Source organism: Grampus griseus, assembly GCF_964374135.1.
Source record: "Grampus griseus genome assembly, chromosome: 12".
NCBI lineage: Eukaryota > Metazoa > Chordata > Mammalia > Artiodactyla > Delphinidae > Grampus > Grampus griseus.
Window position 1 is genome coordinate 52,276,719 of NC_139006.1, and position 22,387 is coordinate 52,299,105.

At 57.1% G+C, this 22,387-nt stretch overlaps 1 protein-coding gene across 27 annotated transcripts in view; it reads right to left on the reverse strand.

Annotated features, from left to right (window-relative positions):
• The window catches only part of CELF4 (CUGBP Elav-like family member 4), a gene marked incomplete at both ends in the record, with an annotated part of 296,294 nt that overhangs the window by 57,989 nt on the left and 215,918 nt on the right, over positions 1-22,387 (reverse strand). For 14 of the 27 annotated variants that reach the window (XM_082667880.1, XM_082667879.1, XM_082667894.1 and 11 more), the window contains one exon: positions 15,053-15,131. In XM_082667880.1, coding sequence (XP_082524006.1) covers positions 15,053-15,131 — 79 coding nt within the window. The remainder of the gene's footprint in view (positions 1-15,052; positions 15,132-22,387) is intronic. The other 13 variants (XM_082667872.1, XM_082667891.1, XM_082667895.1 and 10 more) reach the window with 2 other exon arrangements.

The window sequence follows — 22,387 nt, forward strand, 5'->3', positions numbered from 1 at the left end:
GCATCTGGGCTTCTGGGGCTCACAGAACCCTCACGGGGACAGAGACTGGTGGATCTGTCCCTCCTTTTGTCCTGCCTGTCCCATCCCACCCTCCCCAACCAGGAACAGCCTCTCTTTCTACTTCCAAGCACTCACTCAGGGGGTCTCCTGGTGGCAGGCTCCCAAACCTATCCCAGGGCCAACTCACTGCAGCCTCATGGTGAGGTGTATCCATGGCTTCCTGAGCTGGGGGGATGGGGCTGCAGGGAGCCTGCATCTCTGCACTTCTAGACCGTGACTGTGGTCTACATTTTTGGGAACAGATTGAGGACATGACTACACTGGCTACTTATTTAAGCCTCAACGCTTTCTATCCTATATCCCCAGCGAACAAACCCACCCACTCCTTGGCCCACTTTTTTCCCTCTCAGTGATTGCACCCATTCTTTGCAGGAAGCCTCACCCACACAGATGCACAAGCTTGTTGAAGCAACACACACGTTTGAGTGCCTATTGTTAATTCTAGAAGGGTTGGCCAGGCCCCAGAGGGTTCCTGAAGAAGACTGGCCGGTAGGCTGTGGAGAGAAGAGACGGGGACAGAGAGAAGACAGTGGAGAAGGGGTGTGTCTGGGCTTGTAGGAAGAGCAGAAAGGGCCATGGGCGGTAACCTGGGAGGACTTCCTGTAGGAGGTGTGTGAGGCATGAGCACATGGACAAACCAACAAAATAATGAAGAGCCAAGGACAGTGAATAAAGATAAAAGCTGTGGCCTCGGCCCCTGGCAAGCTGCAGACACTGCCAGCCCAACTGGGGAGAGGCAGGTTCGCTCACCAGATTTCTGCAGGTCCCCAAAGGCAGCAGAGCCCTGGCTATGGGGTGAGGAGCGCAGAACGTGCCTCGGCCATCTTCTCTGCCCATCGCCCTGCCTTCAGCCTCTCCGTCCCCGTGGGCTTCCCTTGGGGGAGGAGCAACCAGCCAAGTGGTGGTCCCCTCTTCCGAGGCTTGAGACAGTGGCATGGAGGTGGGGGCTGGTGGTCCCGGGTTCCTGGGGAGGAGCCAGTGGGGCGCGGGGAGGGGGGTGATGGGGTCGTGGCTCTGGGACTGGAGCTCTGGAGGCGGCGGAGGGTGGAGGGAGGCAGGAGGAGGCGAAATATAAAAATATCCGGGAGAAGTGCAGCGCTGGGCTACAGTGTTATTAAACTAAAGCATCTTATAAAACTCAGGCCATTAATAACAGGCTGCCGCCAAGTCGGGGTAATTTATTCAAACTGCGGGTCCCGGATAGAGGAACAGATGTTTCAGAGCTGCTGGTGTCACGGAACGAGTTCCAAGGGAGGAGGGGGCGGTGCCGCGTTCCTGGGGAGGCGGGGGGCGCGGGGAGGGGCCCTTCTCACAGATTAGCGACAATCCCCGCCTTCCTAGGGGGTGGGGACCTCACCCCAGGCTGCCGGAAGCGGGGAGGAGGGATCCCGCGGAGGACAGCTAATTTAGCAACAAGTGCCAGGATAGAAAACCAGGGGTTAAGGACAGGCTGGCAGGTCTCCCTGCCTATAATGTTGCTGCTCCTATCCTATCCAGCTGAAATGCCTCCTCCTACTAAAAGTTGTTTTAGGTTTTTCCACACCCACGGCGCGGTGCTGCGAATCAGAGGGACCTGGGTTCCTTTCAAGATGCAGGCGCCGCCCACCAGCTGGTGACCCCAGCCAGTAAACCTGTGGGCCTCAGTTGCCTCATCTATACAATGGAGCAATGTTATTACCTGATATTACGTAAGTCACAGAACTGGAAGACGGGGAAACACTCACCCACAGGAAGGACCTGGCCCAAGGCAGAGGGGAGGGGATAAGGTCTGTTGGTTTCTTGCACCGTACCCAATGGCCCTCACTTGCGGTTATTAGAGGTCTTCGTGTATTAGAGGTCTTTTCTGGTTTCCTAATGGGCTCATTGTTTTTACCTGAGACCCAGCTAGACTGTAAACTGCCTGTGGCCAAGAATCACGTTGGCTGGGCTCATCCGGATGGGTGTGGCGTGCGCACAATGAAGGCTCAATCACTCAGTGCTTACAGAACAGAGACCAGGTGAAGGCGGGAGTAGGATGTCTGCGCCTTTCTTCTCTGATGGGGGAAGAGGCAGCAAAGTTCTCACAGTTCTCCCCTTGGGCTCCCATTCCTTCAGCACCGTCCCCTGGGTCTTGGTCAGACGTGGGTCCTAGTGGCGGCGGGTGGGTGGGTGGGTGTCAGGGCCTCAGGCTCAGAGTCTGGCCACAGTTTCCAGGACAGAGACCAGGAAAGTCAGCGGGCCCCGGGGATACGGAACTTCTGTAGTTGAAAGCCCTCCTGCCCGATTTTGCCTTTCTGGCAAAGCACACATGTCCCCTATGAAGCTGTTTCAGACTCTCGCTGGCTCCCCTCTGGGAGTGTTAAACGCTGGGGGTGGGAGGGTGAGGTGGGGAGTCTGATCCCCACCAGGCAGGGAATACAGAAGGGGCCCAACAAATTCTGTGTGCCCTGAAAACTCACTATCTAAAATGGATGAAAAATGATTTTCTCCGTTTTGCAGAGCTGGATGCCTGTTTATCGAGTGGGCTTAGAGCGGGACTCAGCTCAATCAAGGGGTGCTCTGTCACCCCCCCCCCCTTGGGTGTCCAGCGTCGTGCTTGGGTTCCCATTGCTGACAGGAGCGCTTCTGGCCCCTGACGGCTTGTGCAGTGAGCAGCGCGTGGGTACGAGGGTGACACTCCAGAAATGTCCCAATTGGAGACAGACACGTCTCTCCCCACAGGCCCAGCCCCGATGGTGCCACCATAGCGTGATGCGAGGAGAACCAGGAGGCCCTTCTGCTCCTCACACAGCCCTGGCCTGAGATGACACCACTAGAGCGATGTCCTGGTAGGGAGAGCGTGCTTAAGCAGTTCTGCCCTTGGCAGGACATCATCAGTGCCTTTAGCAGATGCGGATGCCACAGCAGGGGGCCACCCTTTGCCAGCTCTCTGGTCTGGCCTGAGGGCTGCCCTGGATATGAGGGTGAGTGGGGGATTGTCAGATGCCTGGGGGAGACTGTGGAGGCCGCCAATAGCCCCCGCCCCCCCCACCCCACACACACACCCAGGGGAGGCAAGGGGAGGTGGGAGGACTCTGATGGCAGGGAGGGCTCCCCCCACTCCCACCCTCGCCCTCCCCCAAAGTGCTCCCTGCCCACCTGGCTGGGAGGTCACCGGCCCTGTGCCTCTGCTCCCCTTGAACTGGACCTACTCCTAGCTCAAGGTTCATTTCAAATGAAGGAGAAAGCGCAGCCCCACACTCACGGGGCCATCAGCACGCTCTGTGATGAATGGAGCCTGTGTCACTCAGTGAAAATGAATATTTCTTTGCGATAATGGCCAGATGGTAGCAACTCTCCAATCCAAATTAAAACATGCATGATAAATGCCAGGAAAACAGAGGAAGACAAAACCCCAATCTGGCGTGAATTCTCTCTATAAATCTTCCCTTTGCACCCCCTGCCCCCCATCACTGCGGCTCTGCTAATAGCCATTAAATTATTAAGACGCACTGCAAGGAGAATGCCAATGTCAGCGGCACCCACCCCGCTGCCCACATCTGCCCCCTGCTTGTGGGCCTGGCTTTGGAGGGGCTGAGGGTGGGGAGATGCAAGAGGGGGCAGCTTTTAGGCCAGCAGAGAGCTGGGATAGTAGAGAAAGTTGCTGTTTAGCGAGATGAGTGGGAGACTGGCCTCTGGTGCAGGGCTGGACACGCCTGCCCGCACCGAGGGCACAGTCTCGACGGAGAGACGAGAAACTAACAACCACTGCCTGACTTCACGGCTCAGACAGAGGGAAGGAAAGGGGTTCTGAGCTGGAAAGACCAGTGAGGAACAGCTGGAGAAAGCATTCCAGCAGGGTGGACCCTGACGAGGGCTCTGACCACGTAGAGCTGGGCAGCTGGGAAGGGTCAGAGAGGGCTGTCCGAGGGTGGCCATGTGCCTGAAAGTGGGCATGTACCTGGAGGTCTCAAGGCAGCAGGTAGTGGTCAGGACACAGGTGGCTTTGGGGCTTGTATTTCATGGTGACAAAAGGGCTCTTGAACTTAGGTTTTAATTCCCATGCCCCCTGCCCCTCCCCTCACAGCTGGAGGCTAGAAGAGTCTCTCCCTGGTCTCCCTGACACCCTGTCCAGTCCCCCCCTGCAGGTGGCCAGTCTTCCCATATCCAGCTTCCACCAATCACCACTTCCCCTCATCTTCCAGAAAACCTCCAACTCTTTAGCGGGGCCTTCCTTGGAACCCTCCCCTTGGGCCAGCTGGTTTCCTCATCTTACCCTGCATCCTTGTCTCACTGTCTTCTCAGCCTGAATCCCCTCCAGTAGGGAGCCTCCTCCAGAAAGCCTTCCCTGACTGCTTCCGCCTGCACAGCTCTCTCCTCTGCCGGCCGTGGCTCCTGCTGTCTCCACTGCTCATCTGGAGCTCTTGAGGCCATAAACTGATCTCCTCACCAGACTGTGAGCTTCCCTAGGGCCCAAAGCTCGGCAAAGACTTGAAGACACCTTCCTGACCATGCATCTGACTTTCGTGGTCAGCTCTCCAGGGGCAGGGATCATCTCTCTGCACTTTTGAGTCACTTGCCTTTGGCCGTTCACATCCAAGCCTTAAACCTCCTAAGTCACCAGGGCCTGTTACTCTGTTGGGATATGGCATCCGTGATGTCAGGATCATGGGTTTGTCTCTGATATGATCAAAAAGAAAATCTGTGCTGGCTGGTCCCTGCTGACCTCCAGCCTCTGCAAAGCCTTCCTCCTCATCAGGCCCGGACAGACAACGCCCTGAGTGCCCAGGCTGGCTCTCCTCTGCTGGGCAGACGTGGAGTTTCTCCACCTGCTCCTCCCTGAGAAGGGCCTCCACACTGAGAAGGGCCACAGACAGGCTCATCCTCCTGCTGACTGGGTTTGCACCTTGGGTAGTTCAGCTTCAGACCCTCCCCAATTCCTCCTACACCCACCCCCATTCCCAAAGGACATGGGGGAGGGGAGTGAGGAGCTGGAGAGCTCCTCCTTAAGGCTGTGGTCCAGCCTCATCCTTTGTGCCTCTGATGGGTGGCATTGACGCTGGGAGAACTTCCTCTGGGTCTCAGCACCCCAGCCAGACCTGAGAGAAGGCAGCAAGGCATGGGTCCTACCCAGAAGGGTTGAGGCGTGAAGGCTGATTACTGGCTGTGTGATCTTGGGCAAGTCACCTCTCCCCTCTGAGGAGAATGGGGGTGCAGCTCGATCCACCTTGCGGGGCTGGTGCAGGGCTTGAGGTGCTCTTCCTGGAGGCTCTGGAGGACCTAATGGGAGAACCGAGGCCCTGCTGGCTCTATCCGTCTTCCTTCCAGAGCCCTGGCTTGGCTTTAGCAGCAGCAGCTGCTGCAGACATTGCCTGCCTGGTTCCCCTGTGCATCGTCCTGGGCTGGGTGGGGAAGGAGAGCAGACAGGCACATCTGATCAGGAAGACTGGGCCTGGTGAACTTGGACTGAAGGGTGAGAAGATACAGGCCCCCCCCAGATTCAGACACTGTCCGTGCACGGGTATAGGTATCCACACCCTGGAATGCAAGCGGCCGTGAGACCCACAATGCATCACATCTGGTCTTCTGACTACAGGGAGTGGACTCTCTCTTCTTTAGCCAAAGCAACTCTTCTACATTATTTTTTAAAAAGTCTAAGATGCCACATACTTGCCTTGCTTGTCCCTGTTTTCATGTCTTTGCCTGTGACACAGCCCAGATCCTACCTCTTGGTAAACCTGTCATTCCAATAATTACCTCCTCCAGGAAGCCTTCCTTGTCCCACCCCATTCTGGTAAATTCATACGCACAGTAGAGCTCTGGCCCTGGGCAGTATGATTTCTCTTTGCACTTTGTTGATCACACCTTGTCAGAGGTCCTCACCCCCGTCACCTCTCATTTCCCATAGATGGACACCAAGAATAAAATAACTGCAGCAGCTGTCATCAGGGGAGATTCCACAGCTCACCAACTGTATTCCACCTATGGCAGCTCCAAGGGGCTGTCACCATCCCCTTTGTGACATGAGGTGGTGAGACATCACTGTGGGAAGGGCAGGACATGTGGGTGTGATGCCAGCATTGGCCCTTCTCTCTCCCCTGCTCCGGCTCCCTTCCCCCATCTGGCTGAGTCTCCCTAAGCTACGGTTTCCAAAGCACGACTTATATCTGCCCCAAAGCCTTAGATGGCTTCCCTTTGCCTAAAGGCATCAATTTACAGCACCTTCTGGAAATCACTGTTCCCATATCTTGCCCTCCCCCGACAGTAGACGCCTGATTCTGGCCTCTTGGGATCCTCCAAGCTTTCCTTGACCGGGTTATTTTCCCACCCGGAAAACTCTGCCTTTCCTCCCTCAAATCGTCTCCCCTCTGAAGGTCAATCAGGTGTTACCCTTTTTTTTTTTTTTAATAAATTTATTTATTTATTTTTGGCTGCGGTGGGTTTTCGTTGCTGGGTGAGGGCTTCCTCTAGTTGCGGCTAGCGGGGGCTACTCTTCGTTGAAGTGCACGGACTTCTTACTGTGGTGGTTTGGCTTGTTGCGGAGCACGGGCTCTAAGCGCGTGGGCTTCGGTAGTTGGGGCACGCGGGCTCAGTAGTTGTGGCACACGGGCTTAGTTGCTCCGCGGCATGTGGGATCTTCCCGGACCAGGGCTCGAACCCGTGTCCCCTGCATTGGCAGGCGGATTCTTAACCCCTGCACCACCAGGGGAGTCCCAGGTGTTTCCCTTTCTGATCTCTCTGGTCCGTGCTGTCTCTCTCTGCCTCCCATCCCATCCTCCCACTGCACAGCCTCACTGCTCCCATATTGCTCTCAGGCTGTTCCAAGGGGTGTGTGTTGGGGGCCAGGAGGGCACTGGATACATCTTGCCCACGTCAGGGATGCCTCTCTGAGGAACGCCTGGTCCAGGAAGGACTGCCTGTGACATCCTCTTGCTGGTCCTGCCTGTCTCCTGAGGAAGCGGGCATCTTCCCCTGCATTGCCCACACAATGCCCGCAACAGGACTCCGTGGGAGCGGCACGGAGTGGGAGACAGGGCCCCGTGGGTCCCTCTCTCTGTCATTCCTATTCCTGTCATCAGCCCCTTCACCCTGGGCACACATGAGGCAGCTTCTGTATATCATCCAGGAGCCCATTTGCAATAATTAATATCCCATTTCCCCTGAAACAGTCCTTTGCTAAATTAGCCGGGGCCAGAGGGATTTTGGTGAGGAGCCGTGAGTCTCAACTTAACTTGCCGAATGGATTAAAAGAACCTTAAAAACAAAATGCAGATCAATCAACACCCTTTCCCCCAGCTGAAAACCTAAAGTCCCTTTAAGCCTGGCAGGTTTGCAGTTAATTATAATTTCACACTTATGGCAGGAGTTACCGAGGTATCTATAATGTGTGCCTGCCCCACGGGGCCCTCTCTAGGGACCGTTCCCACCAGCCACCTCCTTCCCCAACCACAGAGACCTGTCTTCATGCAGCTGCTATTTGGGTTCAGTTGTGTCAACCAGAGGACCTTTCTGGAGTTTTAAAATTTCTTTTTAAGAGGAGCTTGGGAAAGAAAGGAGACAAAGATCCTTTTAAGACAGAAGGAACAGGGGTTATGGAGAATAAAACCCCAGGGCAGGGGAACCTTGCACCATGATCTAGGGAGCCTAACTTGGAAGTGCTTAAACAGTAGGAGAGATTATGGTCAGATATGTGGTAGAACTTCCTGCCCATCAAAGAAGCCAAGTCCTGGGTGGGCCACTTGGCCTGGTGATGAAATGTCCAATCCTCAGTCCTTCCAGAAAGCAGAGGGCCCCGCGCGAGGCTGAGCGCCACCACTGTCTGGGAAGTGGGGAAGCGCTGTCTTAGGTCTGACGTGAATTTCCCAAGCTGAACACTGTACTGCTTTTTCTTAAACATCAGCCCAAAATACATCAGGGATGCAAGTACAGGGAAGATCTGCCGGGACACTGGCTTTGGGGCTGGTGTTCAAGGGAAAACATTACAGTCTAAAGCTTGAGAAATTCCAGTGGGAATAGGGCAGGGCAGGCTGACAGAACAGGGTTTCTGAGCTCTGATGGGCTGAGAGAGGCCCTGGGGTTGCTCTTCTTCTTGATGGTTTTTGAAGCGGGGGGAGCTGGGTGAGAGGCCGACTCACGGGGGAAAGTGGACACAGTGGCTCCTTGGGCCCCTCCAGGCCACGGGGTGCTGTGTCCTGGCCAACAGGGCACTTAGCTCTCCCCCAGCCAAAGGTTCACCTTGACGTCTCGCTCCAGGCCCCTGGGCGCAGACACAGCTGCAGGAAGGGAGCACGATGTGGAACCGGAGGACAGAGGATCTAAGGATACGGGGGTCTGCAGGGTCTGGGAGGGGTGTGTGTAGAAAGGAAACACATCCCTATCACACACACTTCCGGGGGTCCACACACTGCCTGCTTCCAGGAGCTTCTGTGGGGACACAGACAGATCGGGGGGTGGGGAGTGTGGGGCATTTTCTGCTCTGAGCTGCAGACCCCTCTCCTTTAGGTGGCTGCTTGGGGCCTCAGTCACTGGACCCCTTCTCAGCCCAAGGTCGCACCCTCTAGTTGGGGTGGGGTTGGCTTCACTCATTCTGAGGTCTCTCCAGCAGGATACAAACCAGGAGCCCCAAAGTAGAGGTCAGGATGTGCTGGACCCAGGGGGGACGCTCCTGAGGTCCCAAAGGGGAGAGGCTGGGGCAGAGGTGGGGGGCGCTCTTGCTGTGGGACTTGACTTCCAGACGGTGGCTTGGCTGTGGCAGAAATGGGGCTGTTCTTGGGGCCAGAGCCTCTGCCCACGCCCCCCAGGACCTTCTGCAGGGGTTCACACCTGTCCTCCAAGCCTTTCCTTACACCTTCCCCCTCCCCTCCCCCTGAACTGCACCTCGGGTCAGGGGTCATCTAGAGTAACACCGTTGTTTTTTAAAACCTTGTTTCTTACTGTCATGGTATCATTTCAGATGAATCTTCAGTGTGCTGTGCCCCCCCACCTTTAGCCTCATGTTTCTTGTACCCCCTCCTGCCTGGGACAGGGGCTTCCTAGCAGAACCTTGAGGGGTTTCTGTTCACCCAGAAGCTTTTGTCAAGTGAGTCATTTTTTGCCTCTCAAGATTGGAAAATGGAAACTTCTGTATATTGAATTTTCCTAAAGCAGGGCCATTTCATCTGCTGCTCACGAAATTGCCTACCTAGAGCATGGGACTAAATAGCTAGAAAAGTCTGGACGTGAGAAGCCCGGCATCGGCGGGTCACCAGTGTGGCCATGGGTCTCGTGGGCCCCAGGACCGCAAGGTGAGGCCCACACCCCTCAGCCGGTCCCCAACAGACCCTTGAAGGCCTCCCGACAGCACATGGTCTGGGTCTGTTTAGAAATAAAATAATGCTTAGAGGAGAAATGAAGAACTTAATAGGATTTTAAAAGCCACAGGAGCTGATGGGGCTACAGATGGTGGAGGGGCTGGGAAGACGGAGTCAGCCCCGGTTTTATAGTGGGGAATGTGGCCTCGGGGAGGGCCTCAGAGCCACGTCCACATGCATCGTGTCCAACCTCATTTGCTGGCCCAGCGGGACTCCGCTGCCACGAGAGCGCCGGCTGTGATGAGGGGGACGGACGCCCTGAAGATGCTGTTAAACGGACAGGGAGCCGCGAGAGGCTGCAGGAGCCACTTGGCTAAGTGACCGGCCCTCACCTGCCTCGGTGGAAACGAATGACTCACGGACTGTCGCACCTGCGCCCAGCCCTCCATGCCTTCCCTGCCCTGCCCTTCCGGCCAGAGAGAGACCGAGACAGGAGGGCGAGACTGAACTGGTGGAGAGACGCAGACATGGGCTCCCAGGTCTGCGAAGGGAGGAGGGGGAGGCAGTGGAAGCTCGGGGGTGGGGGACTTCAGCCCCAGGTGGTTCTGCAGGACTTGGAGGGGTGCATAAGAGAGGTTCCGTCACCCTCTAGAAGCTTCTGTGTGTGTGTGTGCGCGTGTGTCGGGGCGGGCAGGGGCAGGCGGGGGGACAGTCCATGGCTGCAGCTCAGGGCCACTCCCCTTGACATCTCCGGAGCCTCCTCCAGGCCCTGCCGCCCGGGGCGGGGCGGGGTGGAGGAACCACAGGACTTTATAACGCGGAGCTCAGCCCTCCTGCTGTGTCCAGCCTACACCCTTCCTTCCACGATCATCGGGCCTCCGTCCAGGCTCCCATATCAGGTTCAGTCTCAGCTGCCCCTTTGCCTCCCTAACCTGGGCCTGACCAAGGCCCCCTCAGGAAAACACGCCTGATGGGCCAGAGAGGGACCGTGGGAGCCCCTCATCGGTCCCCACGGTGGGCATGACCGCTTCCCGAGCTCGGGCTCACACGTCTCACACGTTGCTGGAGGCTGGAGTGTGTCTGTGCTCATGTGGTTTCCAGTCTGGGTCCCTGGAGGGGTGAGAGCGTGGCGGCCACCCGGGAGGGCTGCTTTCACCCTTGCTCCTGTTCCCTCGGAAGGGCTCCCCGGTGCCTCCCTGCTCCCTCTGAGGGGGCGGCCCCTTGAACCCTGAGTCCCCTCTTTCCCAGGACTCCCTCCCAAGCCGTCTTGGTTTCTAACTTCTCCAACGCCTCAGCCTGACATCTTGCTGCTTTGTTCTGTCATTTCATGTAGATGAGATACAAACGGGTGGCCCCAGTCTGTGCCCCGCCCCCAGTCACTGGATCCCTGGTGGGGACGTTCGGTTTCACTTCACCAGGCACGAGTGTGGAATTGGGTGCGTGTCTGTGGGTGCCTTTGTCAGCGCTGAGCGGACAGCGTGTTGGTGGGAAAGGTGTGTGAGTGCCTCCCTCATCTGGGCCCTGGATGAGGCTGCATTAGCTGAAACTTCTGACCTGCAGCTGGCTGCTGGGAAGAGGTGGGGGTGGTTTCTGGTGATGGGGTCAGAGGGGTGTGGCTTCCTGTGGCACAGCTCACATCTGCTGCTATGTGGCTGGGACTGGCGGACGTGGGGTGGGACCAGGCCTACACCTGCTGTACTGGCCCAGGTCTCAGCCACTCCTTCCTTCCTCAAGGGCTCCTACCTGTTTGCTGACCCCCTTGAGCCCCTTGAGGGGGGGTGGTGGACCCCAGCCCCGGCCTCCTCCGGTTCAGCCCAGGGAGCCCCCAAGCAGGTTTTCTGCCTGAGGCCAGGCTGCTCAGAGCCTGACTTCCTGAAAGGACCTCCCTCATTCTGGCTGCGGGAGCCTTGCCTGGGGCCGGGGGGTGGGGGGAGCTTATCCTGTCTTCAGCCGTAGCACTCATTTGGACTGAGACCAGGGAGGATGGGGAGGGGGTCAGGGCTACAGGGCAGCACACTGTGGGCACCCACCCAGAGGCTGAGAGTGAAACGGAGAGGCTGAAGGGCCCCTGCAGCTGTGGAGACCCAGTTCAGACGGGGACTGTGAACCAGCTCTTGGGGCGGCTGTGTCTGCCTGCTAGGAGGCAAAGGACACAACAGTTCACGCCCAAGAAAGCGTCCTTGCCTCTGAGATGGCCAGGGCAGGTGGGAGGGTGCCCTCTACCTGGTTCCTCTCTGTCCCCAGCCTGCCTCACTCCCCTGGTGAATGAACTGGCTTGCTTATTTGGGGGTAAATCTGAGTTGATATATGACTTGCTCCAGCAAGTTCTGTGGGGTTAACAGGATTCTCCTTGCAGCGGGATGGGTCCTGGGGAAGCTCTTTCTCCTTTGGTTTTCTTTCCCCACCTAGCTGGAGCCCTAGCTCTTGGTGGTGGTATCAGGGGCTGTCTCCTCTCTTCCTGCCCAGGGATGTTACAGCTGTGATGCCCTCTCTTTGCCTGGTCCTCCATGGGGTCAGTGGCTCCTCCTGATGGAGACAAGTGCAACCTCTTGGCCTTGTGTTCAGGGTCCCATTTTCACTTTGGGCCCTCACTGTCTCCTGCCAAGTCTACACCTCTTGGTTCAGTTTTCACCTCCTCCAGGAAGCCCTCCCTGCTTGCTCCAGGCCACAGTGGGTTCTCTCTTCTCTGACCCCTGCAGTCCTGGTCTCTCATGTCTTATGGGTACGTCTGGGAGCTTCTCGTCCAGACTGGCCCTGCCTCCCTCACCTGGGACCCTGTTCCTCTCCCCTCATTTACCTTGAGAATAGCCCTAGAGGTATGACAAACGCCTGCAGCATCTTCCCACTGTCCCCTGAGTCCGAAAGACTATCCTAGGAGTCAGAGGAATGCAGAGCACCTGGGTGCTGGTTACTGACAGGCAGGGCTTTGAATTCTGGCTCTGCCACCACCTAGCTGTGTGACCTGAAACAAGTTACTTAGCCTCTCTGTGCCTTGGTTTGTACCTTTAAGTGGGGCCAATAACTTCCACCTCCCAACGTTTTTGTGTGGATTAAACGTATTTGTTTAAAGTCCTGGCCCACGGCGGTCTGGTGGTTAAGACTCTGCGCTCTCGCTGCTGAGGGCCTGGGTTCAATCCCTGGTTGGGGAACTAAGGTCCCACAGGCTGCGTGCTGTGGCCAAATCCAATCAAATCCCAGCCCTCAGTGGGTGCTCTGTAAACAGCAGCTTTCCTGGAGAGTGAGATCTCCCATCCCTGGGTGAGGGGGTGGAGGCCCAGAGAAGCAGTGTCCGGGCCAGAGCTCATTCTGGACAAAGATGGGACTAGAACCCAGGACCAGAACAAGAGCTGCCGAACTGTACTCTTCCTGGGGAGCTCCAGCCAAGCACCTAGCTAATCCGGGATGAGGAGAGCCCGGGTGGTGCAGACCCACCTCTCCCTCTGGGGCCACTTCCTCTTCCTGCCCCTCCTTTCTCCTGCCAGCTGTGCCCCCAAGTCTTCCCAGCTCCCTGCCACCTTCCCCTCTACCCACTTTCTCCCAGGCCTCCCTCCTCCTTCTGCCCCTTTCCCTTCACCTTTCTGGGCTCTTCCTTTCCCATCGTGTTCCTCCCCCGCCCCTTCCACTCCCACCCCTGCCTTCCATACCTTTCTCCTGTTCCCATTTCTTTCATCTTTTTTAATGTTCACCTCTCCCCCATCCCCTCCCCCCACTGAAGAAGTATTTAATGGATATTAAATTATTTTAAACTTTCTTTTTCTTTTCAAATAGCTTGGTGATGATGCTTACTCAGGATCATCTCCTTGTTTACTACTGAATATGCAACTAATAGATAGATGTTTAGGTTTGGCTCTCTTTTCCCCCCTTTCTACTGCAGGAAGAATAAAAGAGCTGATTAATCTGGTTTGGGGCAAGTGTCAGCGCAGGAGATATATGGGAGAAAGGAGATGAGGTTAGCAACTTGAAGTTGGAGAGTTACTGCCTCCAAGGCCAGTGAGGGGAGAAACGGTTTGCATTACAGCGCCGCGCGGCCTCGCTGGCAGCAGGCTTCCCGACACCCTGCTCCCGTCCTGGATTAAACTAGGCCTTCTTCATGCCACCCCGACTTCTCCAGGTGTGGAATATCCCCTCCTTCAAGGCAGCTCAAGTGCCACGTCCTCGTCCTCCGAGGTCTCTGGCTGCCCCCATCTCGGGGACCCCTCCTCTGGGACCACAGGTGCCACTTACCGTCCGAGCTCCCTCCCTACCAAAGCCAGGGGTCTCTGCTGCCTCCTGGCCCTGCCACACGGACAGGGCGTTGCAGGTGAGTCACTGCCTGACAGGTGACCTGGGGGCCAGGTCCTGCTGGTCCTTTCTCCTGGAGACAGTCTCTGGGAGAGGCCCTGCCTCTGCCCCGTGTCACCGAGGGCACCTGCGAGAGGCCAGACTGCACGCCTCTCTCCGCCAGGGCAGGGGGCCTGGCCCTGGGTGTTTGAGGAGCCTCTGTGTGCAGAGAAAACCAAGTAACTGGACTGCCAGGAGAGGGGCAGGAGCAACCAGCATGACCCAGGTGTGGTCTGCAGCATTGAGCCCTTCACACCTGAACCATTTTTACTCTTCAACCAACCCGCTCCCATGATCAGGGTCCTCGGGATGGGGAGCTCTCAGAGGGCCACAGGGAGGCGCACCTGTGCCCTGGGGCACGGGGCCCCTTCGGGCAGCTGGGTTTGTTGGGTGGGATTCGAGGTCTGGGTCAGGAGGGCCCCAGAGCCATAGAGGCCTTGTGCCAGGGTGGAGGCCCTGTTGGGGCCCAGAGGGCAGAGGCCTGTGCTGGAGGGACCACAGGTCCCAGGGGTGGGCAGGCCACCTGTGGCCACACTACAGTTTCCTCAGGACAAGAACCTTGACTCTGAATTTGCAAATAGCTTTTGCCTATTTTTTGCTCTCAATTTCCTGAAAAATTGGGAGGGGGGAGAGGGGGAGGGAGAGAGAAGTTCCTCAGCACCCGGTTGAGCTGAGATGAGAGCGAGTGTCCAGGCCTAGCCAGGGAGAGCCCAGGGGCGTGGTGTGGGCACGGACACCCGGGCCAGAAGCCTGGAGGGTGGCCGCTCGGCAGAGGAGCCAGAGCCTGGCCTGGTCGAGCCTCTGTGTGCAGTGGGGGAGCGGCGGGGAGGCCCCCGCTGGTGGACGGAACAGAGCCTCCCCTTGGGGCAAGAGGCCTGAGTCTGGGGGTGAGGCTCTGTCCTCCTGCTCTGTCCCCTTCCAGACATCTGCCTGTCCACCTGTATGTAGGTCCAGGGTCTTGACTTCAGCAGCCCCACCCCGCAGTGGGCAGCCCCCCTCAGATTCACCCACTCTGGCCTGAGCCTTCCCAGGGCAGGACTGAAACACATTTCCTCCCTCCCAGCCTGGCACCCTTTCAACTAGTCCAGTCCCATCCCAGTGGGGATTGCCTTGGTGACACAGAGGTGGGCCTACCCTTTTGGGTGTCTTAAAGGGGGCAGTGGAGCGCCCAGGACATCCTACTTGTTTACTCATGGGAAGGAAGGAACCCCAGCATACGGCAGACCCCAATTCTCCCCCATCCTCTTTACTCTGTCCCCACATCCGTCACCCAGGGCTCCAAAGCCCTGTTCCAACCCTGGGCCATGAGGTCCCAGGGGGCAGAGGGAGGCGGCAGGGAGTTGCTGCAACGCTGCATCGGGGGAGGGGAGGGGGGAGGGGAGGAAAGGAGGGAGGGGGAGGGGCAGAGACAAGTGGGCCCTCACGTGAAGGGGGCTGGCGCAGGCAGCTACTACCTCCTCGGCTCTCGCTGTCCGCTGGCTTCACCTGGATTGGCCGGTTCATCTGCAACAGAGCACAGGGGGGCAGTGTTAGAGCAGACACATCTGCACCCGAAGATACGCAGCTGTTCACGGGGACATAGCGCACGGACCACACCACCGACACATACACCCGCGTACCCGGGCAGCTGCAAACGAGCGGGTCTTCACTAAAGCCCCACCCATCTCCCCTCCCCAGCGTGGTCCCCAGGGTCCCTTGATTTCAGGAGGGTTTCTCAGGATTGGAGGTCTCCGATCCGGAGAGGGACCTCCAGTGATCCCTCTCCCAGCTTTGAGTACCTCTTGCTGTGATACTAGAATCTGAGGTGTCCCCTCTCTGGCCCACCCTGGAGACAGATCGCTTTGCTGAAACTAGCTGGTCTCTGGCCGAAGACTAACTCCTGCCCAGGTTGGGGCATGGCAGTGAGTTGCACCCCATCCCCGCAGTATCCTGCAGACGCTGGCTGGGGGTCCCAGGGGTGCCTGAGGCTCTGGACCACTCAGCTCCTTGTTGGAGCAGAGCTCAGGGCTGGGGCTCCTGACTGAGGCCAGGCTGTCCCCTCGGGGTGTATGTGGAGTGGGCACAGCTACTTGTCTCACGTGGTGTCTGGGTGCCAGGACGACACCAGGCACGGCCTGACGCCCCCAGCCTTTTAGCCGCCGGCCTCTCTGGAGGATCCGTTTCAATGCCTCATTCAGGCCACTAGGGGGCTCTGAACTCCAGGATCTGGGGCTCCGCAGCCTGTTTTCCATCCTCCGGATGCCGGAGGAGGCATAAGGTGGGCTCTCAGGCCCTGAGGATATTTCACACAATAAAAATGGTAGGAATCACGCAAATGGAATTGTATTTTATGTCTTTGCCAGTGCTTTTGCTTGTCCTGTACCTCTCTTATCCCTTACTCTATTTGCATTTCTCTCACAAACAAACCTTGAGAGGCAGGCAGCGCACGTACTAAATGCCCCCATTTTGTAGATGGAGAAGCTGAGGCGGGGCCCCCTTGTGGCAAGATGTGCCTGGGAACCTGGGTCCGCCAGGGCTATTTTTGGGCTTTTGTCCTGCACCAGGTGACTTTCCGTTGCCAATTCCCCTTGTGTATGGAGGCTGGACTAGCCAGTCACAAGCTTCCTTCTGGTCTAGGATTCGAAGTGAGCTTTGGTTGCGTCAAGACGATGGGTGGGGGAGCGTGGGTGCCCGTGACTCAGCAAGGTGAAGATGAGGCCAGGGGAAGGGCAGAGCCACGCAAGGAAGGACAGAGGCGGGAGGCAGGGCACAGAACAGAGGAAAAGGAAGCACAGGTGGCCCGGAGGGTAAGATAGGATTCTGAGGGGGGCCGGTCCCCTAAGAGGGGGTCCGGGTGCCATTGTTTGCCAGGAGGTCCCCACTCGGCACCCCTTATGGAGTTGAGGGAAATGAAGGTACTTGGTATGTACGCTCTGCCCGCGGAGGAAGGTGTGGGTTTACGGGAACCTCCAATTAACAGGGAGAAGGAAGAGGGACATAGGAAATTCCTAGCTTCATTTCGGGGGTCCTGGCTCCCCCATAGACCACCTCCTTTCCAGTCCTTGAGCGAAGGGTCCAGGAGTCTGAGCTTGCCTCTGGCCGTGGGAGAAGGGCTGTACTCTCGGGTTCCCGTTCTGTGTCTTTGGAGACTCCACATCCAGCGCTTCCCTAGGCTGTCCCTCCTTTCTGGAACACCCCTTCCTCCTAGTCTCCCCCAAAGCTGCAGAAAGGCCCCACGGCTGACCTGGACCCAGTTCTGGCCATTGTATTCTCCTGGGTATATTTCTGTGGCTTTCTTGCTTATGTAATTATTATAATGCTCCACGGACGGGTTATTATCTCTCTCTTGCCAATGAAAAGCCAAGCTCGGAGGAGTTGCAGATCCAGACTGCGGCCAGGGTGGGCAGGCACGGTGCTACCGTGATAAGTTATGATGACGGGGTGGGTTGGACTTCCTATGTTTCACCTCATTTGACCCCAAAGCTGCTCTGAAAGGAGGGGGTCAAGGGAAGATGTCCATCTGGCAAGGGGCAATTGGGCCACCAAATCGAATACAACCTCCTCCGCCTGGTCCCCCAAATCTGGCCCCCACCGCCTCTTGCGTCAGTCCATTCCTCACGACCGGACACTTTCCTCCCCCATGTGTTCCTTCGGCCTGTGAGCTCTGTTCCCATACCCCCACCAGCCTCTGGCCTGAAGCCTTCCTGGTACTCCAGGGGGAAGAGTCCTGCAGGAATTCTCCCTTTTCCGTATGGAATGTGCAGTCAAGTTGGGAAGTGAGTTGCAAAGGGGGCACCGCACTGCTACACCTGCAGGAACATGAACAGCTGCTACAAAATTATATTGTTGGATGATCATCACTTCCCCTAGGATGCGTGCAAATAGATCATCTTTAACCAAGGAAATGGAGTTTCAGAGAGGTTAAGAAACTAGCTTGAGGTCACACAGGTGGTAAACGGTGATCAAGATGAACCCAGGACTCTTAACACCAGACTACATGTTTGGGAGATTCTGGGAACCAGACGTGACAGGCTTAGGAAAGGTCCAGGAAAGTTCAAAACAGAGTGTGGGGAAGGGGGTGAGTGGTGAGCTGATTCAGGCTTCCTCAGTAAGGAGTGGGGCGTGAGGAGGGGCAGGCAGAGGAGTGTGAACCAGGCTCAGCTGGGCTCTGCTGCTGTGGAGACAAGGGAAGGAGGAGGCCGCAGAGGAGGCTCCATCCCTGGGGCCAGAGCAGGCCCAGGCCGAGCCCGAATGCTCAGAGGCAATGCTGGGAGGAAGGGCAGGGACCCTGGGAGGACGCCTCCCCTGGCACCTCGTTTCTGAGTCCCACAGCAACTCTCTATGGAGAGCAGAGGGGGTGAGTCCTACGGACGGACGAGGGCTGGGGTAGAACTGTTTCTGTGATAATGGGACCCATTTTCCGTGGTAAATTAAACAAGGCAAACGGAATCTGCCTGTGCGTGGAGCCTTCCACCCTGGGGCATGTCACCCTCAGGCAGTCAGCCACTGTCCCGCTGTCCTTGACACCCGGGCACTCGTGAATGCTGTGCCCCAGGCTCACGGACTTAGGCCTGATTCCCCTCAGTTCCACCCCCCAGCCCCCAGCAAGCCCTCCCTGACCAGGCCAGCCCTGGACGGTGCTCCCAGACCTCCTCCATCACTGGGCTCCTGGCAGTGGGGACCCAGGGGCTCATCTGGCCTCCCACCTGCCCTCAGCCATGGCCTGGGCACCCACAATGGAGCAGCATTGCCCTGGTTCCCATGGACCTGTGGCTCCTGGGGTCATATTTCATGTCCTATTATTATCTAGGGATGGTCAGAGTCCGTACAGCCTTTGCCGGGCTGTCAGGGTGGAGCCAGGATAGATGGGGAGAGAAAGAAATCCTGTGCTTTCTTAATTCTCAGCAGAAATAAAGTGTCAGGCTCAGCTGGGAAGATTTCTTAGGTAGAGCAGGCTCTGTACAGATGCCTCGGGCCTGAAGGGAGATCGCCCTCCTTCGGCCCGTGTTTCTCTTCCCTATTCCAGACTCCAGTCCCATCTAGCCTCGCCCGGACATGCTTACATCCTGGGGAGTAGAGGGCAGACCATGCCGCAGAGATGGGCAGTGAGGCAGGAACTGTGAAGCAGGGGAGAGAGGATACTGGTAGGAAGGCGGGAGGGGCAGTTGCCATCTCCTTGCCCGTCTTCTAACTTTGACTGTGGCCTCAGGACCTCTTGGCCACATGAGCCCCAGGGCATCCCCTGCAGGTGAATGTCGAGGATGCGCTGGGGCCCATTTCTTGGTGCCTTTCCTCTAACCCGTCCCAGCTCCTCTGTCCAGCCATCCCGTCCCTCTCAGCCACTGTACTATCCTTCTGGGAGGGCCTGGGCCTGGGCCGCGGGGCTGGGTCATCAGCATCCCCATGTTCCCCTGTGGCCTTCAGCCCCGGTTGTGCCTCCAGGTGCCTGAGCTGGGCCGCCTTCCCTGGGTCAGGAACAGCTCCCTGAAGCCACCCTCAGGCTTCTGGGGTCAGCCCTCTGGGGACATCACTAACTTCCTTTGTCATCGACCGTGTTCAGGCTTCCAGCCCCGGGGGCCCCTCGGGGGAGCGAGTGGTCCTGGCCTAGGTCTGGGGTCCTCTCTGCTCCCTGCTGCAGCCAGTGGTGGGTGGCAGGGCCTCCTTCCCTCCCAGGCCCCTCTGCCCTGGCCCCACCTCCCCTTCTTCTCCCCGTCTCTGCCACTTTTTGCATCAACACATACCCATGCATTAAACAAGACATTCCATTAATTTCTTCATCATCATAACTTAAGCTGGGACATACCCTTTAAATATTCATTCAGCTATGAAAACTGGGCATTAAAATTTTAATAATGTCAAGCTCATTTGAACTGGGTTCCTTGGGGACGATTACGATACAATTAGAATAAATACAATGATTGATCTGGTCCAAAGGCTTCACCTGTCCGTCCAGCGTGGCTTCCCGCATAAGGAGAGGCCTGTGGCCAGTGGGCAGACAGACAGATTGATGGACAGGCCAGCTGGCTCTTTCTTGACTCCCTCTCCCCCTCCCAACACCCCCTCCCATCTCTGCTCCGGGGGCCACGTCTCCCTCCCACAGGGGTCTGCGGGTCTCTGCTGCCCACTGTGGGCCCGGGTGCAGGGCCGTCCCTCGGCATCTGGGAAGCTGGCTCTGATTAACCCTCGTGGTTCCAGTTACTGCTTTCCTTGTCCTCCTGGTACAAACTGGGCCGTGCCCCTGGGCTTGTTCCTGTGTGAGAGCCATTCTCTTGTCTGTGTCTCTTCACACCGGCCCTGCGAGGGGCTCCCTGAGGCTGGAATGAAACCCCACCAGAGCAGGCCCAGCCTGCGGAGGGGGCCCCTGGTCCCTGAGTGCCCACATGTGTTCTGCCACCAGACCAGAGAGGGACTGTCTTCACTCGGCTTCCCTTCTGCTGCAATCACCTTCCTAAGGGCTGGCACGAAGGTTTTGGGGGGTGGCTGAGCCCCCTCTGTCCCTCACTGCCTGGCACCTGCCTAAGCCAGTGCCAGGGTGAGCCCTGGGGACGTCCGGAACTCGCCCCTGCTTCACTGGGGACAGCCCTTGCTGCCCGCAGGATCACTTGGGGCCCTTCCTCCTGGAGCTGGGTCCCCCTCCACCTGTCTTCTCAGGACCCTAAGCCCCCTGCTTCACACCGGGCCCCAGTGAGCTGACCCAGATCTGTCTCAGAAAGAGCCTGGGAAGTTCCCTGTCACTCGTCAAAGGCCATCCAAACCCTCCTCTTCATCAAAAGACTTCCTGCCCTTCCAATAAGACTTCCTTGGTTATCTCTCAGCCCCCCAGCCACACATGGCCCTATACCACTCTCTCTCTCTCTCAGTGTGTGTGTGTGTGTGTGTGTGTGTGTGTGTGTGTGTGTGTGCGCACACGTGCACCCATGCTCACGCTTGAGTAGTACTTGTGTGACATCACAGACATCATGAGACAATTCATTCAGGTTGGGTGTTGGGATTAACCGAGATGAGGGAGGAAACTAGTGCGGTGCTCCCAGCAAATGCCAGCTTCCGTGTTGTTTGCCAGTCTGTGACCCAGAAATGCCTCAGGAAGGTCTGGACCAATGCCCTGCACGGGGCTGGGGAGGGGGAGGGGGAGGACGGGGGGGTGGCAGGGTTACTGGCGTGGCCTATGGAGATGGCTAGCGTGTGCTCTCCAGCCGGCAGCTGAGCCCCCAGACGCACTTCCAGGGTGGATGTCCAAACCTCAAAGCCGAGGTCCTTTCTGGCTGCCTTTGGGATGTGTGGGTGTCTGGTGATACCCCGTTTTCTGCTCACCAGGAGGGCTCGCATCTCCCAAAACCATGCAGTAATCTGGTAATGCTGATCCTTCTTCTGTTCAAACCTGCAGCCTGCGCTGGAAGCAGCTCTTAGCTCTGTGCGCCCACACATTCCTCAGAGCCTGGCCCCTACTCTTCATCTGTCCTGCTGTTTGTTCTCATCCCCCCCAGTGAACTCAGCTTTTATGCTGTCTGCCCCCCACCCCAGCACACATGACGGTCATGGAAATGGTGAAGCAGCAGACCCTGTGTTCTGGACCTGTTGGGACATCTGTGCCCCATCTTCAGTGGCACTGCTGCTCTGGGAAGAGAGACCTAATTTGCAGGGCCCCCTGTTCAAAAAGCAAGGAAAAAAGCATCATTAAAGCACTGAAATATAAAGCTTTCCCTTTCTTTCATGGTCTCTCTCTTGCTTGACTTGTCATGGTATTTTTTTACCTGCTATTTGATGTCGTTTTAAGTAAAGAAAAATATAAATTTTAAATTATTAGCATGGATTCTACCATTCATCTTTATTTTGTGTGATGCCAGTTTTAAGTGCAAACATCAGAACATTTAACGCCTATGCAGAATCACCAAAATTATACAATTCGTTTTTGTGACTCATGCCTGGAGGGTGCCTTGAGCTGGCCAGAGGAGAGAAAGGCGAGCCAGACTCAGGAAGGTTAAGAAGAAAGAGAGGGTCTCCTCAGGCATGGAGACCCTCGCAGGTACCCAGAGCCCCGCCCTGCACCATGGGGGGCAGGCTGGGCCTGAGGACTGCTGGGTTCTCTCTTCCACTGACTACAGACTGACCTGGTACAATCCAGCCAAGGGTGGGTCATGGGAAGTACAGCCAGACTTCACTTGTGCCCATGGTACCCCCTGACCTAACCCACAGTGGGCGGGTGTTCCTCAAGGGTATTGTAAGTGCTGTGCCAGGGAAGCATTAGTCAGCTGAAAGATGCTCACCCCTGCTAAGACAATGCCTCTGTTGACCAGACAGACATGCCACAGCGCTGCCAGCCTGGGGTACCACGGGGAAAGTGGGCCCCACCCGGTCTTCCCTAAACCCCACCCAGGCCGTTGCTGGCTGGCCTAGAAGGCAGAGTGATTTCACGTGGGGACCAGGATGTATATAGATCAGGCAGGCGGTGGGAGGCAAAACCGATCATAAGCAGAGGCCCCAGGCCCCCTACATGGGCTCCTTCATGCCACAGACTTCACTTATGAAACACAAGTTCGAAGATACAATTTTAAGAATTTCAAGGTGGCAACTGCAGAGCACTAAACACTAAGCATGGGACCCTTCTGAGCGTGGGGCCTTGTGTGACAGCACAGGGAGCCTGCCCATGAACTTGCCCTGACCACGATGCCCTTCTGGGTCCCCATCATCCTGCAAGCTTATCTCTATCCACCAGCTCCAGGCATCAGACATATCCTCGACCATCAGGTGTTTTCAGGTGGAACTGTGCACAAGCTTCTGAA